The following is a 20,137-nucleotide window of genomic DNA, read 5'->3' on the forward strand; positions in this document are numbered from 1 at the left end:
GGGAGGACTGGTCCTCAGTGGCACTGCCAGCATGGCGAGGTGAAGCTCTGCCCAGGCCGGTCCTGGCACGTCCGACCCAGTGGCAGGTGTGCTGAGGCCAGGCATGGTGCCTTGAGGAGACGTCCCCAAAACCGAGGTGGTGGTGAGTGGCACCCTTCCAGGAATCTGGGCTTTGTTGGGAAGCGCTGAAGCTGCAAATGTGCTGAGAAGCACGAAGCGATGCACCAGCAACTGCCCCAGAGAGCCCCATGTTCTGTCTACTGATGCGGAAGGTAAATGAAGGTACCAATGGCATTTTCTGCAGGGAGGACTGGAGCTGAGGGATACAACTGTGCTTTGCATTTAAGCATTTTTGTATTATCTAGCATACCTTTCTTTTCTGGTTTCCAGAGGAGCTGTCTCAGGAGGGTTGGGTGAGGCAAACCCTGCTTCCTGCTTCCACAAGCGTTTTGGTGGTGCCTCCGCCTGGGCTGTGGCTGCGTTTGTTGCGAACTGGTGATGCAGAAGCAAGTGTGAGTTTTGCATGTCTGCAACCTGCTTCCCCTCCGTGGTGCCCATTCGGGGAACCCGCAGCCACCGTCGTGACCACCAGCAGCTCTCTCCATGGCACCATTGTGGCCACCAGCAGCTCTCTCCATGGCACATGTCCTTCTAAGCCAGAAGGAGGGAGGGAGGGAAGCTGTGCTTGTCCGAGCTCTGCAAAAGCTTGTGGTGGTTTGTATGGTGCCAGGAGGAGATGAAGAGCTGTTTCAGCGAGCCCCTGAGGGCTTACACCTACACCAGGGCAGGGCTGGTCCCACCTCCTCATACCAACATTGCTTTGCACAATCGATTTTTTTCCTGGTGCCTGTTATCGCTCTCAAAATTTAACTGTGTGGGCTGAAATTTGGAGGGTAGGAGAGAGACTGCGGCTCTTTTGAGAAGAAGGGTGGGGAATATTGCTCCATCAGCGCTAGAAACGTTGCCGAGCCCTCCCATGGACAGCACATCACTGAGCTTGCTGGGCAGCGGGAAGACTAAGATGCACAGGTACCTCCTGCTGCACATCCATCATAGCATTTTACGAACAAAAATCTCAATTGTGTATTCTTTTCCCCCTATATGAGCCTTTCTGGGTGAGTGTGAACCATTGCGGGTCTTCCCATTGTTTCCAGCTTTCAGATGCAAAGATCCTTTGGGAATCAGCCCTCCTTGCATGTGTAGTGGGGATGTCCCACACTCCACAGGGCAGGACAGGGAAGCTGAGCACAGTCCTGGGGTGCTCCGCATATCGGGGAGCCGTGGGGTGGCATGACCCCACGGTGACAAGGGAAAAACACTTAATTAAGAGACAGAGATTTGTGATTGTGTGAAAAACATGACCGTTCTTTGTCTGCTCCCCCACGAACCCCAAATTACAGAAGAAGGAGCCAGGAAACAGTTTTTGAGAGACCTTCCCGGACACTGGATTTTGGACATTGATTTAGGGCTGTAAAGGCAATTAAGTGCAACTGCAAGTGATCCTTGCTAACGGGTGTAAGGCAAAAAAAAAAATGCTGCGGGGTGCCTGCAGGTGCTCCTCATTCCCCACCAGGGTCCCGTAAATCCCATCAGGTGTTGTAGGGCATATATACAGCCAAGGAGAGCTTAGGCCTTTCCTAGGGGCAGGAAACCTTGGAATGGTGAAGGTCTTTTATATGTACCTCTCCCGTCTCTGTTCTGGACCAAAGGTAAGAAAAATAATCAAAAATGTATTATCCCAGGGCAGCAGTGGCCGGTGGGGAGGCAACCAGTCTCTGCTCCCTGGCTTTGCCATCCCTTGGGATGGGGCTGGAGGTATCAAAAATACGTTGCCGAGGCAGCACTAAGGTGTGGGGCTCTTTTTCAGGTTACGTGGTTGCTGAAAGCTGGTTACAGTATGTCCACACTTAAATAAATATACATGGGCAAGGTTAGTGGGGTTTTTAAACATTTGGAATGGGTGTTTGGGTTGATAAAAGCCTGGAGCGGATGTGTTTTTTTTGAGCTTGAGGAGGTGATTTGCTATGTACACTTTCTCATGCTTGCAGCTCCTACCCTCTGACTCAGGTGGGCTGGATGCCAGCATGCTCCTGTGGCGGTTTCCTAGTCCAGTCAGATGAAGGAAGCGTTGGGAAATACTTTTATTTTTGTCTGGGTAAGCACGCTAGGGCACAGCTGATTTCCCTGAGATCATTCAAAGTATTGAGCTCAAAAAACGCCGGTGTGTGATTCCGGGCAGCTTTGGGTCCCCTCCGGCTCTGGGAGGCTGCATACATTGAATAACGAATGACCATGTGCAGGGCTTCTTTGGGGTTTTTGTTATCAGTTGTAGAACTTCTGTTGTATTACATTAAAAATGAGAGTTGGAGTGTTTGCTATTGTGTATTCTGCAAAATTGTTAGAAAAACCCAAACAAAACCCAAGGCTTAATTAGGTGGCTTGGTAACTCCCCAAGCTTCTCTTGATTGTTATGAAAGAGGCTATTAAGACTTTGCAGGGAAAGAGAAGGTAACAAGGACTGGAAATTAACAAAATAGGAAAACCTTTCCTTTCTAGGTTAAATGAGCCTTGTTGGAGATGTTGCTGCTGACAGGAGGGGGAAGTATATAATCAAATTTATTTAATGGATGTATTTGTCTCAGGGCACAAGGGTAGGTGCTGGAGTCTGAGGTATATAAATTTGTCACATCATGTACCAAATATACTTGCTGGGTTTTTTCCGTGTCTCATAAAAAGCTTGTTTTTTAAAAAGGGAAATTCTGTTCACTAAAATTGGTAGTCTTTCTCTTTCATAAATTGTCACTCTGTAAGTCGCTGCATATTTGAATAGGTTATTTCAGACTGTAAGGGGAAAGTGCCTCTTGAGAAAGACCATCAGTGTATTAATTAGAAGGGCTTTTGCTACAGAATATCACTGGATATGGGATCAAGAGCCAATTTATTAACCAGAAGTGTTCATTTTAAAGTCTTCTGCGTCAATAAGAGCTCAGGCCTTATCTGCGAGAGAACTTTCACCTTATTAAACTGCATTTATATTTCAGTGCAGCTGGGTTTAGCAAGACTCTAGCCCCAATCCCTGACCTGTGGCATCGACCTTTTTCTTGCTACCCCAGCTGTGCTCTGCATGAGACTTCACAACTCACCTGCCAAGCATGGTGCAGCTGTAAGAAGAGGTTTGGGGGGGGATTTTGTAGGTCTTTTGTTGTTTGTTTTTCTTGTTAGGCTTGTATCCATAGGTTGCAGTGTACAATGGCTGCACAGGCTTACAGCTACCAGCATCTCAGCCCTGTACCCTGCTCCAGCAAATAAAGCTGCTGGTGAGGGGATAAATTGATTTAAAATGGACTTGGGGGTGGAGAAAAAGCATGTGCAAATCTCCTTGCTCAATGGATGCTGTTGCTGGGGCAACTCAATGGTGCTGAGTGCAGGCTCTCAACTTGCCTCTTCCTTCCTTTTTCCAGGAAGGCTGGGGAAAGCCCAGAAATGCTGCCTGTGAGGTCACTGCTGCAGGTTGTGACTTCCCAGCGTAAGCCATAAGCCTGAAATGGCTGTTTTTGGTGCAGGTGGTGAGGCAGAACTTTGGGAACTGGCACTGCGTGATGCTCTCCACCGGTGCTGGTTGGGAGGGGATGGGATGTGCAGGCTCCAAAGGGAGCAGTCTCCATGCAAACCCCTCTGTGGACAGAGATATTGGCTTCCTTCCTTCCCTCCTGGGTGTTTTGCAGTATGACACAATCCCTCCTTGTGACATCCCCGATGGCACACTGGGTGCTCGCTGGCCTGTCCTGACCTGCTTTCTCCAGGCAGATGGGCATGAGGGGAGGATGAAGGCTACACCCCACACTGGTGAGGGGCGATGAGGGACACCAAGGGATGTCAACAGCTAAAGGACTCCAGCAGATAGCGTTTGGGTGGCTTTGGCCACTTCCAGGAAGCGAGCTCCTGGTCCTGTGCCACTGGTGAGCCCTGTGGAGTACCCTGCAGGGTAAGCAAAGCCCACTGCAGAGTGTGTTTGAAAGCCTTGGATGTGAGCAGATGGGTTCTGCTGTGGTGTCTGCTGGCAAAAATGCTCTAATTTCTTATGGAACAGCATTTATCAGTGAAGGGTCTGCCCTGTTCAGGGGCTGTCAGCTCCTCCTTGGCGTCCCCTGAGGGAAGTGGTCCCAGCACATGGATGTACCTGTACAAGGAGAGAGCCCTGCCAGTCTCTGCAGCATCATGGAGCACAAACTTGGACTTTCCCAGATGGAGATGGCCCTGGGATGGCCCTCAGCGAGGGGGAGAAAACCCTACTTTGAGAGCAGGTAGCTGCGGTGGTGGTCAGCAGTGAGTGCCCTTTCCTTGGTCCTCTTGCCCAATGCGAGCAGGAGCTCCACAAGCAGTGAGTCAACAGGGAGGTCATGCCCTTACAATAAATTAGCTGTCTATCTCAACAGTTCATTAACGAGATGTGCTTCAAGCCATCACAGCATTAAAGATAAATCTGTGGTACCTGTCAGGAGGTGGGATGGACCTTGAAGAGAAGTAATACATCCCCATTGACTTCATACTCCACTAGATATTATAAAAATCCATCAAACAGTCTTAAAACATGGGAAGCCAACTGCATGTTCTTCCAAGGAAAGCTCTCATCCTCTAACTGGCCACACGGTGGCAGAAGCAGCAAGGAATACTGCAAAAATAAGTTTAGGGTTTTTTTTTAAAAAAAAAAAAGGCTGTGAAGGTTAGTGTGTGTCCCCAGGTTGGTGGGGAGGCTAGCTCTCGCCACCTGAGGTTCAAAAGCCTCCATTGCTGAGAACATTAAAAACCAAAGGCTACAGGACACGAGAACTGTTTTGTGAAAGGATTTGACGGACTCTCCCAAGCTGGGAGTAGTTCATAGCAATCCCTCGGGTTGCCCTGGTTGGCAGTCTGCTGGGAGCTTGGCAGATGTCCTGGATAACTAGATTTTGATGCTGGTCGAAGTGGTGATGGGTCCCAGCGGAGCTGTATGGAAGTGTTCAAGACCAGGTTGGATGGGGCTTTGAGTTTGGTGGGAGGTGACCCCTGTCTGGGGCAGGAGGTTTGGAACTAGGTGAGCTTTAAGGTCTCTTCCAACCCATTCTGTGATTCTCTACCGTATTGTGCAAAATTCTCCCTGGGACCTGTCTCTCGTGGTCGCCTTGCTGTGGGCAGGGCGTGCCTGGATGTGGGATGAAGTCCCTGCTGGCTCTGGTCCTTTGGTACCCTGGGGACCGCCTGTTTGTGGCATTAAAAAGTGCATTAAAACCAGATTCCTTTGTAAAAAGACCTGTGAGCTGACACAGTGGCTCCCAGATCAGCAGCTGAATCACGCAGGCCATTTCAGGGTGGGGAAAAAAGCCCAGTCAGGGTTGTTTTGCTTCCCCTCTGCGGGGATGGTTTCTGCTGAGCTGGGGGTTTCACTGCCCTGAGGCTGCTGTGTCAGCAGGCAAAGGGGGGTGACGGTTGCTTCGATCTCTCCAGCGAAATTGAGCTGTTGGCTGCAGGGCGAGCGGGGACACAGAGGGGTTTAAGCAATCCGGTGCATGGCAGGACAGTACGGCTCTGCTCCGGCTGAGTATGGGAGACCAAACCTGCTTCCCAGTTGTACTGGTTTGCTCAGACTGACTTCATCTGGGAGCTCATCGGAGAGGGTCTTTCTCTGACACCTTAGCCACAGCCACTGTTGGCAGCACATTACAGATAATTACCTACGTAATGCTTAATTCCATGTCACAGTCTGTCCCGCATTCTAGTTCTAACTCCAGCAAACTTTTAATAAAGAACAGGAGCATTTATTTATAGAGTCAAAGACCTTTAAAGGTCTCTTCCAAGCCAGACAAGTCTATGATTTCAGACCCCCCCCGGACAGGGGCTGCGATGGGAATCGTAAAGGTGAGTGTAGCTGCATGGATCCTCTCTTCTGCTGGTGAAACCAGATTCCCTTCTTATCTGTTAATGCAGGTGCAAGATGAGGAGTAACTACACCTGTAGAAATATATTGATGAGCAGAATATAGCTTCTTTTTTTCTTTTTCTATGGGCCAGGTAAGCCAGGCTGTCTCAGCCTTTGGAAACACCTAGGTGCCCAAAGGCTGGTGGTTCATTGGGCATCACTGGTCTCTTCAACACCCACCCCAGCGCCCTGCAACAGGCAAAACATCCCGGAAGAGCAGCTCCCTCTTCTAGCCAGCACAAACAGGCTGGGAAAACATCAGAAAAGTAGCAAAAAAAAAAAAAAGGCAGTGCAAAGGCCACAGTGTTTAGTTCTGTTTTGAGGGGAAGTCGAGAGCTAGGCTTGTTAGGCATTATATTGAGACGCTTAACAATTTCCATTTATTATTTGAAAACGTGTTTAGAACCGCCTGGCATTGTTTTCTGGTTTCCTCTTGTTGTGTTTAGGCTTTTGTGCAGAAAGGTAAGAGGAGAGTGGAGAGGTCGCGCTCGGGATTCAGATGAGTTCTGGCTGTCCCCACAGCGGGGATGTGGGAGTCTCCACCGACCCCCCTGCTGCTGCACGGGGATAACTGGGGCTAAAAAAAAAAAAAACAAACCCCCAAACCAGTAGACTCCTGCCTGTCTGACACCCAGATATTTTAGTGCTGCCCAGGGCAAGCTTTCTGTGCGAGCTCAGAGATACCACACTGTGGGAAAAACTGCCAGACGGTTGATGCTTAAGTAGAGCAGATGTGAGTGCTTTTAGCCTTGGTACAATCAATAAAGTACTATTCTTGCTTTAAAAAAAAAAATGCCAAGTGGGAGAAAAAAAATACCTGTGTGTTTTCCAGGTCTCTGGAAGCCCACGGCTGCTCCCTGGGCCCAGTCGCGGTGCAACAAGGTGAGTTTTACTCAGTTTCCAGGGAGAAATCAGCTGTTTAAAATAGGAACAAGGCAGGCTGCTGAGATGAGGGTGGCTCCTGGGTGTTGGGGTTGGGTATCTTGTGTGGTCCTGGGGGTCTCTGGGGCTGCTGGCGAGGGGTGGCACCGGGAAAACTCCCTTCCCTCTGCTGCTGCACAGGATATAGCTCCAGAAAAAGGCTGTTTTATCACCAGGCAATAACAATGTCAAAAATATAATAGAGGAAAAAAAAAATGTAGATTTTGTTAGGTTACATCTCGTCCACATCCCTGCTTTATGTGGAAACAGATATTCCCATGGTCTGTGCCCTCTGCACCGGGGAGATGCTCCCTTGAGGAAGCTCTTTCAGATGAGTGGTTATCCCAGCCCAGAGGGAAGCTGGATTTGGCCTGTGTGTTGGTAAAAGGCTGGAGGCACTGGGAATACTGGGCGGTTCTGGGCTGGGGGATGCGGAGCTGTTCCAGGGATCAGGTGGGACTGGCTGGCTTTGTCACTCAAGGCAGCGGTTGCCTGGGGATGTGCCTGGAGCCTCCTGGGAAGAGTTTGCGATGGGAAAAAATGCCAAGGGATGCTAAATACCGTCCATGGCCAGTCATGAATCGAGGGAAAGCGCTCCAAGGTGTGTCTGTGATATTTGCTTGAGCACCAGTGACTGGACTTCTGTACGAGAGGATTATTAGGATGACTGTGACACTGGAGAGAAGAGGTCCAGGGAGGGAATTCTACGCTGGTGAGACCCCCCCTGCAGTGCTGCCTCCAGGGCTGGGGCCTCAGCATAGGAAGGACATGGACCTGTTGGAGTGGGGCCAGAGGAGGCCATGGAGATGCTGAGAGGGCTGGAGCCCCTCTGCTGTGAGGACAGGCTGAGAGAGCTGGGTTCAGCCTGGAGAAGAGAAGGCTCCAGGGAGACCTTTGAGCCCCTTCCAGTCCCTAAAGGGGCTCCAGGAAAGCTGGGGAGACCATTTAGTGATAGAACGAGGGGTAATGGCTTCAAACTGAAAGAGGGGAGATTTAGGTTGGATATTAGGAAGAAATTCTTTGCTGTGAGGGTGGTGAGGCAGTTGCCCAGAGAAGCTGTGGCTGCCCCATCCCTGGAGGGGTTCAAGGCCAGGCTGGATGGGGCTCGGAGCAACCTGGTCTGGTGGGAGGTGTCCCTGCCCAGGGCAGGGGGTGGCACTGGATGATCTTTAAGGTCCCTTCCAACCCGAACCATTCTGTGATTAAGGACAAAATTGTACTCCTTACTGTGGGCCCAGCAAGGGATTGGAAGGGGCCAAACCCAAAGGGCCCCCCCCGCCACTCCAGCTCCCAGGCTGCTCCGGGGGGGTGTATACGGTGTGTCCCCCGCTCCCCTCCTGGCACTCCAGCTCCCGGGGGGTGTATGCCGTGTCCCGCCCCCCCACCCAGCACTACAGCTCCCAGGCTGCTCCGGGGCGCTGTTCCCGCCCCCGGGCGGTGGCGGGCCGGGCGCGGGGCGGCGGGGGGAAGTGCCGACAGCCGCGCCGAGCCCAGGCGAGCGTGGCCGGGCCGAGGCGGGCCGTGCCCCGCGGCGGGGCCGGCGGGACGCCTGGGAGCCGAGCCCGGCGATGCGGCGGTGAGGGCGGCGGGGGCCGGCGCCGCCGCGATGCTCCGCCGCAGCCTCAGCCGCCTGGTGAGTGGGGCCGGGGAAAAAGTTCATTTATTATTTTTCGTTATTCTTTTTTACCTTTTATCGGATTATTTTTCCCGGGGGGGGGGGTGGGCGGGATTGTCGCGTGCGAAGCGGGGGGGACGCACACGGGTCGCATCCCCCGGCGGGCTCCCGGCCCGCTCCCGCAGCGAGCCCTTGCGAAACCTCCCGGGGAGGCATCGGGGGGAGGGGGGGTAGGCGCTGCCATCGCTGCGGCTCCGCAGGAGAAGTTGCCTTTGGTGCCACAGCGCAAACCGTATTTTAAATTTTTTTCCTCCCCCCAAAAAATCGCCTAAAGGAGGGGATTTCTCAGTCAAACCCAAGCCCGCGCGGTCGCAGGCCGGGTGAGACGCGGGGCAGTTACCGGGGCGCTGCCCGCCCCTTTCCCACCCGCTCCCCCTCCCCAAAATACGCTTAAAAACCCTCCCGGTGCCACATAAGCTGCTGGGAGAATTCACCGTGACCTCATTGCTTGGCCTGGACTCTGTAATTACTCATTCGCCCCCCCATTCCACAGCAAAGTGCGGTAAAACCAGTGTTTTAAATATCGTTTCGGGAGCTTCTGTTTATTTAGCAGTGTCATTTATTGCGCAGTGCGTGGTTAACAAAGTTCTTCGAGTTTAAGCAGCAGGTATGTGCTATTAGCATGGCATATACACCCTTGGAGGGGCAGGGGCTGTTTCCTGGGGCGCTTTGCACTCCTTGACACCCAGTTACCTGCCAGAATAAAGGTCCAGAACTGCTGAGAGATGTATTTTCATATTCACTTTTGTTTCGGAGCGACCTGTTTGTGCCAGATTTCCAGGCTTTTTTTTTTTTTATTTTTAAGTCTGGAGGTAGCTCTGCAGCAGTTCAGGGTGGGGGGGGGAGTGGGGGAAATGATTAATTTTCCCATTGTAGGTTGTATTTCTGTTGCAGGCTTTGGGGTTAGCCCTGTAGTGAACACACCTACCGCAACTATTGTTTTGCAGCCCCGGGGACAAATGTGTTGGATCTAATCTGAGTTTCTGTCTTGGATGACTTTGAATTTAGCTCTGCCTTGTGTTTTCTGCTTCCCCTGCCCGAGCCTTGCAGGAGGCTTTTTCTAAGTCCTATCAGGAGGTGTCTGGGGCATGAAGCATCTCCTCTGAGTTCAGCTTAAAGCGTTTTGGGGTGGCCTCCTCCCGTGAGCAAGGTATCCATGGAGGTGCCTGACTGGGCTCTGGCTCCAGCATTTACACGTGGGAATTGCGGTGGTCCCACACCAGCTCCGTGCCACCTCTCGCAGCCCTTTGCCATGGGGAGGGGATGTGGACCACTGCTGGGGTGTGATGTCTCCACTGGAGCGGAGAAGAAAGTCTGGACGTTGAACCCAGGTATTTCTAACCACTTTGTTCAGGGCTGAGCTGTTATGGTGTGCATTCGGAAGGTTAAAGGTAGTTTTCTGGTTAAAGGAACAACTTTGCTCTGAGACCAGGGCAGCATCTGCAGCGTTGTTGAGGGCTTTTAGGGGTTTTTTACAACTCCTGGCTTTGTAAGTGGTGTTTGAGCAGCATTATCACGCTGGTGCAGGTGTCCCCCCTGTTCTGGGGCAGATAGCAGCTCCCGCCGTGCTGTGGTGGCTCTGCCGCGGCCCCAGCCCCGCAGGGTCTCCAGGAGGTTTGGGTTGGTGCCCCCTCCTTCTCCATGGGAGAGGACAGCCCATGCCGATGTCCCCAAGCTGCCCTTCTGCCCTTGGTCCCCTACGGGTAGCGCAGGGCTCTAGGTGATGCCCATCTTGGGGCAGCGGCATTGCAGAAAATTCACTGCAGTTATTAAAGGCTGCGGATTACCTGGCACTTACGGTCCCGTAGAGCTACTCAGACAAATGTTGTCACCTCTCCACGGCATGGTCTCTGCCAGAGGCTCATAAATACCAATGGATATTAAAAAAATCCTGTTTTCGGATGTTTTTCATCGCTTAGGCATGATGAATGTGCCTGGCTCTATTGATGTGACTGTTACGTGGCTCCATTTTTCCCTCCCATAAACTTTTTTATTCTGGATAGGGTATGAAACGGGATGGTAAAAAAGAGCGAGAGGGGTGTATGTGGGCCTGCTTTGCTACCCCAGAGTACAGACTGATGCTCTCTGTAGAAACAAATTGGATTCTGAACTTCAATTTTACACTGCTGAAATCATCCCTGCCGAAACAAGAGCGGGGACAGGATGGCTGCAGGGAGGTGGGATTGAATTGCCGTGCTTAATCCACTTTCAGGAGATACTGTCATCTTGAAATATAACTTTAATTCCTTTTTGGAAACGGATTCTGGCATTGGAGTCTGTATATTTTTTTTGGTTTTTTTTTTTAGTCTCATGCTGCTTGCGCAGCTGTTGCAGGGAGGATGCAGGGGCAGAGCGGGGCAGCACCTTGGTGACCAGGGGAGGGTTTGGGTCTGTCTCCTGGTGCTGGGCTCCTCCAAACTGCCTTGGCAGACACCTGGGAAGCACTGGTCCTGGCGTCATGTATCAAAGATTTTTTATTTTGCTTTTTTATTTTCCCTTTAATTATTTTTCCTGGATAATTCTAAAGCATGCAGACAGTTGTACCTTGGGGCCACAGCCGGTGGGGATCAGGGCTCTTGTAAAAACTAAGTAAGAAATACAGAAATAAAAGTTACTGTTGCCCCTGTGGCGGCGCAGGAAGGCTGTGGGAGGGGGGAAACCCCCCCAGGGCGCTCTCCCTCTCTGGGTGCCAGTGGGCCGGTGCTTGCCCACCATGGTGTTGCTGCCTGGGTCTCTTGCCTCTGCAGTTACTGCAGGTCCTCCTGCTGGTATTTTCCTATTGCTGTGTAAAATCCAGGGTGAGAAAATAACAAACAGTCCCTAATTGGGAGCAAAATTCTTGGGGTTTTGTGTGTTTGCACAGTGCCTAACAACAGGACCTTAGTTGTTTTATTCCCTTTTAATTAAACACCGTGGGGCCTGATCCTCTTTGCGGCCGGTGCCCTGGTAAATCCCTGGTTTTCCGCGAGTGCCGAGCTCCTGGCTCTCGAGAGCATTTGCTTGACGTTGGGGAGGGAAGATGCCTCTTGGACAGGTGTGCGGTGGACCCGCGTGGCAGCTTGGTGCCTTTGCCTTGCTCGTGGCTGGTGGTGATGTCCCCTTGCTGGTCTTCTCCTGGGGTGTCCACCCATCTGTGCTGCATGGCTGTGAGCGATGGGGATACCCCCAGGCTGGCTGTGGGGCTGCCACCAGCACCTGTGGTGAGCTTTGGGGCTCCCTTTGGGCTCTGCTGTGGTTTTGCAGAGCCCCATTGGATTTTATTAGTTTTTTTTGGAAGGTTGTCATACTTTGAGTGTCCCCCCAACCCCACACCCCTTGCAGGGGAAGAAGCTGAGGAGGTGGTGTCTGAGTTGAGATGCTCTGCTGCCGCTGGAGCCATTGGCTTTGTCCCCTCGTGTCCACAAAGCCCTGGCTGGCCCCTTCAGGGAGGGACTGAGGCAGGAGGAATGCCTTGGAGAAGGCATGTGTTGACTCAAGAGGCGTGTGCCGGAGGCTGGGGAGATGATTTGAGGAGGGGAAGGAGCAGGGCAGGTCCTACCTGCTTCTGCGCAGGAAAATACCCCCACTGAGACCTATTCCAAGGGCAGAAAGTGAGAAATGTCCCAAAGTCACTTTGTAGAAGGGGAAGTAAGTTCCCTGTTGGCAATGGGGAGTTGGTGAGGAGGGGCAGGGACGGATCGGGGGATGACCACCACCACTCACCCACTCCCTGCCTGGCTTGGAGAGCGCTGGGGTGCTGGTGGTGGGAGATGTCTGAGTCTGGGCTTGGAGGATGCTGATTTACACTCCCATCTTTAGTTTGGGTTTTTTTTTTCAGCAAATGTGTAATAAAGTCTATTTTGGGACGCAGAGCACATCTGCGATTTTCTTTGATGCTTGCTTTTTTTCTATTTTTTTTTAGAGTGTGAACCAAACATTACAGTGTGCTTGCGGTTCCTATTCTAGTAAAAAAGAATGAGCATAGGTAGGAGTTGGAAGCCTTGAGAAATGCCTTTTTTTCACCCAATCCAGCCAGGCTAACAACTTGAGGGTGAGGCTGCATGTCAGATACCTTGTACCTGACTGCCAGCCTGTGCAAGAAGCATTTTGCTTTCATTAATGTGACCAAAAAAAAAAACCCAACACACACACGCACCCCCCCCCCCCCCCCCCAAGCAGCTGAGGTTGGGGCTGGGGTGTCTCCGTGACTTCGGGTGGCAGCTCTGCTCGGAGAACTCCCGTGCTTCAAAAGAGCGTGGATTTTTAAGGAAGTCCACTTCTCATGAGCTTTGCTGGATTTTGTTTTGTAGTGGGTATTTGACGTGATAACGGCGTTTCGTGTCCACAAGGCCAGTTCCCCTATAGCGGCCGCAGGGCAACCCGTGCTTGACCACAGCGAAGGCAGCGGAAGGCTCAAATTGGGAACCTGGAGCTGCAAAAGGCTCGTTCCCAGGGCTGAAATACCTTTTTGACACCCTTACCCTGGAAAATGGGTCCACAGGAGTTTTCCAAATTCCCTGGAAAATGGGGACAGGGGAGTTTCTCAGATTCCTGTACCCGTTTCTCTTTAACATTGCAAAGCCATCTCCTAACGCATAGCCTTATTCCCAGAAATAGTTCAACCCTTTGACTAAAAATAAATAAAAATCAAACAGAAAAAAAAGCCAGCCTCAGACAAGCAGCTGCATGGAAAGGTTCATGCTTGCAGTTAAAGTTTGGAGAGGTTAAAAATTGCTGTGGCGAGGGACACTGGAAAGCACCGGTCAAACATTAATGATAAATGGTGCTGCCAATTAATCCCGGGGTGTGCAAAACTTTTCTGCGGAGAATCACATGTGTCTCGAGGCTGCGTTTTATTCTTTGCTTGCAACCGGTTTTGTCTCTGGTTGGTATTTTGCTAAGAATAACAAGGATTGTCTGGGCTGTGCGGGGAAGGTTGGGAGCTGAACTGTCTGAAGGCATGGCAATTTGCGTTTAACAATAAAAATTGTAAAAGCAAACAGGCCATCTATTAATAGCCAGCTTCTCAGCCTTGCCTTTGATTTCATCCTCTGGTTCATGCACTTCCTTTCCCATTAAAACTGCTGCTTTCTGGCTGGAACCATTGATGTCCTCTCTGGTGGTGGGATTTCTATTTTTTTTTTTTTGGAGTTGTTGGTTAAAAGCAAAGCTGTGGGAGAGCATTACTGGGGTGTCTCGGGCGGAAGAAACCTTCACACCAAAATCAGTTGTTCTGCCGGGGATGGAGGTTTTTATCCATGCAGGTTGGGTCCGTGGGAGCATCTTCCTCCTGTGGTACCCACGCTTGCATCTGTTGTCTGCAGCAGTGACACAGGAACCCAGTTTTTGGCTGCTAATTCCTCGGGGTGTGGGACTCTGTGTCCCCTTGGGGGGGCTTTAACCCTCCATCCTTGCTGAGAAAACATCGGGGTGGCCCCAAGTGGGGAGACCTTGTGATCCCTGTGGCCGGAGGAGCTGGCACAGCAGGGGTGAGGGTGTCACCAAGCTGCTCAGCCCGTCTGGGGAAAGGCGAATTTTCCACGAAACGTGGAGGTGGGGTAACCGAGTGCGCCATTAACCCATTTGCCTTTCTGCAAAAAGGTTTGCTCGGGGGATTTTCGAGGGAGTTTCCTGTATTTTAGTTGTGTGTAGGAAGCGGGTGCTGAGGCCATGGGGCAGTGCAGAGGTTTTCCTGCGTGGCTTGGCCGGTCACTTTAGTGGCCTTGTGCCCAAAAAGTGTCCCCATGTGCCTTGCTGGGGGGAGCAGGCTGCAGCTCTTTCCCTGTGCTGGGATGGACTATCCCAAGGGGATCTTAGAAAATACCTTACCTGGGGGTTTGGACTGAAACCTGCTGCTCCTTGCTCAGCTCAGGACTATTCCTGGCATGGGGAAGGGTGGCCTCAGTTTTTTGCTGAGCAGGTTTTGCTGGTGCTGGATATGGGGTGTTGCGAACTTTGCCTGCCTGTGGAGCGTCCAGCATCCAGCCCTGCCGTTGGGTTGTGCGGAGGATGCTGCATCCCGGGATGCTGCCTGGGAGCTGGGAGAACACCGCCGCTCATCCCCTGCAGCCTCTGCCCCCCTCCCCATTGCTCATCTCTCGCAAATACAAAATACTCTTATTCCCCTCCCCACCCCCATTTGAATTGCCAAGCGGTACCAAGGTTTTGTGTTTTTTAGTGTTTTCCCTTATTCGCCCGGAGATTGGCAGCTCTCTGACTTGTGGGTACTGCGCAGATGCCAGGCTGGTCCCCCACACCTCGGGCTGCCCGGCTGTGGCTATTTGTTGTCCGGGAGCCTCACGCCGCTGGGTGGTTGTTGACAGCGAGGGCTGGATAAAGGACCCGCCGGTGAAGCATGGGATGTGCTGGGACCCTGTCTGGCCTTTGGGGACACCGTGCCACTCGGAAAGTGTGTCCTGCTCATTGGAAGTGGGTAATAAGGACACCGCTGCTTGTGCTGCTCATGATTGTAAGCTATCTCTATTATTATTATTAAATTATAATATACTAATCCCTCTCCTGTAGTTTTGCTCTCGCTAGCCTTTGCCTGAATTGCTTAACGCTTGATTTGGGTAGTTTGTATTTTGCTTTTTGTAATACACTTGACTCCAAGACTTTTTCCTGTAGCCGTTACGTGGGTTGCCATCACCCTTTCATGGTAGGAGAGCGATGCTGGTACTGCCCATATGCCGCAGGGGATGGCCAGTAAGTGGCAAGCTGTTTCAAGGCTTAATTTAATAACTTGTAGCCTGGGGAAATGGCAAAACTTTCCTGTTTTAAAAGGTCTCCTGCCCTCGCCCGGCTCCTGCAGGGCTGCTGGGTCAGGAAAAGCCTGTTCTGCCCGCAGGCTGCAGCAATTTCAATATATATATGCATTAAATATGCATGTTTGCAATATATATGCAAGATATATTGGTGCATTAAAGTACATATATATTTATTTTTGCTTATGAGCTCTTTCTTTTTTATATATATACATTTTAGTTTTGCTTATGAGCTCCTTTTGTGTGTGTGTGTATATATTTGCTTATGGGCGCTTTCTTTTTCTTTATTTATTTATTTATTTTTGCTTATGGGCTCTTTTTTTTATATATATATATTACTTTTGCTTATGGGCTCTTTCTTTTTTATATATATACATTTTAGTTTTGCTTATGAGCTCCTTCTTTTGTGTGTGTATATGGGCTCTTTTTTGTTTATATATTTTTTTTATATATATATTTGCTTACGAGCTTAGCCAAAATCCAGGGAGCTGCTGGCCGGCGTTTGGCATCAGGTTGGCAAAGTGCATTTGGTTTGGAGCTGCGGGGCTGGGTGGCCAGCAGAGCTGTGGTGGCAGTAGCCGGGGACTCGCTGGTGGCAGGGAAGCAGTCCTGGGTTGTTGTGCTTTTTTTTTGCTTTTTCCTCCCCTCCATCGTTTTCCATGCCCTCACAGGGATGCTTGCTGTCACGGATGCTGCTCAGAACTGAGACTCTCTAAAAAAGCTTTTTTAGCTCTTTATGCAATCAATCCCTCGCACACGCGATTTGCAGCATGTGCGTCTCTTTTGGGCACCTGTTGCATCTTGCTGACTCCAGTCATTATTTTTCCCAAAACTTTAATTGTTTTGTTTGAGATGGAATTCCGAGCGAAGCCAATTGAGCTTACTAAAAGCGTGCCTGTTGACATCCAGCTGTATTCGATAGCGTTTGTTGCCCAGCCACATTTGTCCTGTTCTCCTTAATGAACGCTTAATGCACTTATTTGTCATCCATCTGTTTGCAAAGGGATTTTTATTTTCCTCCCGTAGCAGAAAGGAAGGGTAAGCACCTGCAAGGCATCGCAGGCAGGTATTTTGAGGGCAAATCGGGCTTGTTGTTTTTATTTGCCACTTCAGCAAGATTCCTGTTACCCTCCTTCACGGCCTTGGGTGAGCAACACTTTGCTGCGGGCTTTTGGCAGTGGGATTTCAGCTGAATTTTACAGGATCTGAAGGATTTATAGCCTTGCTTTTGTAGGGTGTGGGGCTTGGTAATTTCTAGCCATGTACTTTCAGAGGGTCAGCAACCAGTCTGGCCTACTTTAAAGTATGCTCTACACCTTAATAAGATCTTATAAGGCTTTTTAAAGCTTATAAATAGCCTTTTAAGGCTAATAAAGTGGGAAACGGAGGCAGCGCTTGCTTGGTAGATGTAATTTCCTTAAAATATTGTGGCAAATGCATTGATTTGCAAAACAGAGGGATCCTATTTTTCTTGTCTGGTGAAGGGCCCGGGAAAGCTGAGTAAGATGCGCAACAGGCAAAACCAGGCAATTTGAAGCGTTTCTTCGCTATTGCAATCCCAGACCTTTTCAGCAGTAATAAAAATTAAGCACTGCCAGACCGTGGCGACGCTGCGCTCCGTCGCCTGGGTCTCAATGGGCTTAAGAGGAAAAAAATAATAAAAAAACCCAAAACAAAACTAAAAAAATCTGACTGCCGGGAAATTAAATGTAAGGGGAAAAAAAATCCCCTTTGTGAGCAGCCCTGCCATCTTTTATTATGATTTCTGTGTAATTCCTCCCCAGCCTTCACGCAAAGCCGAGCAGCTCCTGCCTGTAGGAGTGATGTGAGGTCCTGAGCGCTGGGGGCAGAGGGGGGGCTTGGGCTGCACTGGGGGCACCCCCTTAGTTTTGTTTTTGTGGAAGGTTTTTATTCTTTTTTATTCTTTTTATTTTCTTTCCCCCCTTTTCCTTCCAGTTCACCTTTTCTTAGAAATGTTTGCTCAGGGAGGGAGCACAGTAAAACGAGCTGCGATGCCCGGAGGGCAAGTTGTCGTTTTATCAGCCCGATGAATATCATGGAGTTACATCCCTTCCGTGGGGCGGTTTCTCCCAGCGCAGTTTGAATGGATGGAAGTGGGACTTTCCACTTGAGAAGTCCCATTCCGGCAAGCGCAGGGTGGGAGGACGGGATGCTCAGAGAGAGGAAAACTTGGGAGATGGCGCTTGTCGTCATAACTGGGAGAGCGGGAACGCCCTTATCCCAGTGCCTGTGGTGGGATGGGATGGGGATGTTGTGAGTCAGTCACCTCCCGGGATTCTGGTGGTGCTGGGATGGACCACACCAAGCTCATCGTCCTGGGGCCAGCTCCAACCCTATCTGCAGATCCCTGTGGATAAGTGGAATTCCCTCCTGCTTGGAAAACCCGGCAGCTGGCATTGGAGCTCACTCAGCCCCGGGCAGGGTGTGCTGTGCCGGAGCTGCTCCTCAGCTCCATTTCCCAGCTCGGCAGGAATGTGAGCCAAAAGGATTTCCTGAAGATAAACAATTCTAAGCCACATGTTGAGGATTTCTCTCCTGACTGGGTGGATTGCACTGATCCAGCATCCTAGTGTGACTGTGCCCGCAGCCCCAAGGAGAAATCTGTTGGTTGCTGTAGTGTCCGGAGATGAAAATACTCCCGATGGGGTCTGGAGCTGATTTTGGCTGTGGAGCGAGGGGTGAAGTAGGTGATTCCATCCTTTTTCCCTCCTCTTATCTCCTGCTGCTTCTGTGGAAATGTTTCCCTGCAGTCTGGCACAGGGGAGGGTTTGAAACCCACAGCTTTTGGGTTTTTTGCTGTGGAAAAAAACTGAACGTGACCCAGCATGTGGGGTGGTGTGGGGGATCTTGGGTACCAAGTGCGGGGGCGGAGGGCACCCTGCGATGCTGGCACAGGGCTCGGGGCCCCTGCGATGGATGTGGGGTGGGAAATACCTCCGGGACAGCCTTCCCTGGGGGGATGCAGCCCTGGGTACCAGCCCTTGCTCCTGGGGTGCTGTGGTGATGTACGGGGGGGTCTGCTTCCTGGGGAGGGACGGGAACAGGAGGAACCTGCTCTGGGAGATGGGCTGTTTGTTGCTTGGCTCTGAAACACTGGGGAAAAAAAACTTTAAAAGGGGCAAAAATGTGTGTAGGTGGCAGAGGTCAGGGTAACATCTGGCTGAGCTGGGATGCGTAGCGTAGTATTTAGGGTTGGGGTTTTTTTTTTTGGTTTCCATAACTGAAGAGCTCAGGCTTTCAGAGGACCAGAAAGCAATGGGGAAAACCAACAAATTATAGCTCTGCTGGCTGATGCCAGTGTTGACAATTGCAAACTTGGAGGGTTTTTTTTTTCCAGTTTTTTCTTTACTCTAATTTTTGCCAGGGCAAATCACTGCTCCGGAGAGCTCGCTGCCCTGCTGAAATAGCTGCCGATGAGCAGACATATGTGCACAGCTTGAGCCGGGGAAAGGAGGGAGGAGGAGGTTTGGAAACGGGAAGACCTCGTTGTCTTTGCTTTGTGACCTCTGCAAAAACTCGGGCTCTTATTCAAAGCCCTTTTTCTGTTCTCGGGTCTGAAGTGTTCCTCTGAGCTAGAATTTGATATGCTGGCAGCCTGCTGGTCGAATTTTACTCTTGGCCTGCCAAAAATAAAAATATGCTGCCTGCATGTCAAGATGAACCCTGGTTTCATAACCCCGGCTGCCGGCGGGGCGGGGGGGGGGGGTGGAAAAAAACCCAAGAGTTGAGATCCTGGAAACTTCCAAAGGTCGGTGGTTCTGTTTGACCAGGAGCAACAGGTTTTCCACCAAACGGGAGTGCTGAAGTAATGCTGTCCCAGTCGATAGCTGCTGGTTTGGGCTTTCTGCATCCTATGTGAACCTGAATTTCTGCAAAGCGTTGCTGAGCTGAGGCTGTGATCGAGGAGGATGTGGCGCATCCGCTGGGAAGATGAGGTTCTGCGTGATTTGGGGGGTAGGAATGGAAAAAGATGGAAAAAGTAAAAGGCAACCAAGCAAACCAAACCAAAGCCTGCACCAAAAAAAAGCTCTTCTTGGCCGTGACCCCTGTGTGCGGTGCTCCCCGAGGCTTGGAGAGGGCTGGGACCTCCTGTAAATTTATTTTCTGGGGAAAAAAAAACCTCTTGTATTTCCTTTCTCCACCCTTCTTAAATCTTTCAAGTAGCCCTTTCCCCTGTTCTCCCCGCCCTGTCGTGCCTCTCTGCTTTTATCGGTGGCTTTATTGGCTCAGTCAGCTTTTCCAGGAAACTCAGCCTGGTGGGGCTCTGCTGTTCTCCAGCCCGTTGTCCTCGGTGGAGGTGACCTTCCTGCAAGCCCATATGGTGAGGCAGCACGTCCTTGGGACAGAAGGGACATGGGGACGGGCTCTCCCTTCGTGTCGCTGGGCACACCTTGACTTGCGTTAAGGATGGTGTGATCTGGGCCAACGATGTTCTGCTAGAGAACAACATCCACTGGTTTGTCATCCCCAACAGGGACCGGGGATGAGGTTGGGGTGTTGAGCCCCATCATGTGTTGACCATGGTGCTTAAAAAACCAAAAGTATTGGTCTTTTTGCCATGGTTCCTCCTTTGCTCTTGGTCTGGGGGCTCGCATGGTTCCCCTCTGCCCTCCCCTTGGCTGGAGGTGGCTTGTGGTTGCTCCTTGGTGTTCCTGTTCTCTCTGGTGGAAATATCAGTAGGAGCTTCAGCCTCAAGGGAGGAGAAGGGATACTGGTTTAAATTTCTTTGCTTTCCTAAAGTACCATCCTTCCCTTTTCCACTTAGGGATGAGCAACCAAAGTCCCCTCCCGTGGGAAATGAGCTCAGAGCTGCACTCACCTT

General features: G+C 51.0%; 1 protein-coding gene across 7 annotated transcripts in view; it reads left to right on the forward strand.

Annotated features, from left to right (window-relative positions):
• The first annotated feature begins 6,623 nt into the window (after window positions 1–6,623).
• ATP11C (ATPase phospholipid transporting 11C (ATP11C blood group)) overlaps window positions 6,624–20,137 on the forward strand; it is a 60,730-nt gene continuing 47,216 nt past the window's right edge. For 5 of the 7 annotated variants that reach the window (XR_012589200.1, XM_074601981.1, XM_074601980.1 and 2 more), the window contains exon 1: window positions 6,624–6,837. Coding sequence is in view for 5 of the 7 variants with exons in the window: in XM_074601981.1 (XP_074458082.1) it covers window positions 6,748–6,837 (90 nt within the window). In the remaining 2 variants the exon portion in view is untranslated. Of the gene's footprint in view, window positions 6,838–8,325; window positions 8,510–20,137 lie in introns of those variants that run through there. The other 2 variants (XM_074601985.1, XR_012589201.1) reach the window with 2 other exon arrangements.

The sequence above is a fragment of the Larus michahellis genome, chromosome 9, assembly GCF_964199755.1.
Source record: "Larus michahellis chromosome 9, bLarMic1.1, whole genome shotgun sequence".
NCBI classification, from domain to species: Eukaryota; Metazoa; Chordata; class Aves; order Charadriiformes; family Laridae; genus Larus; species Larus michahellis.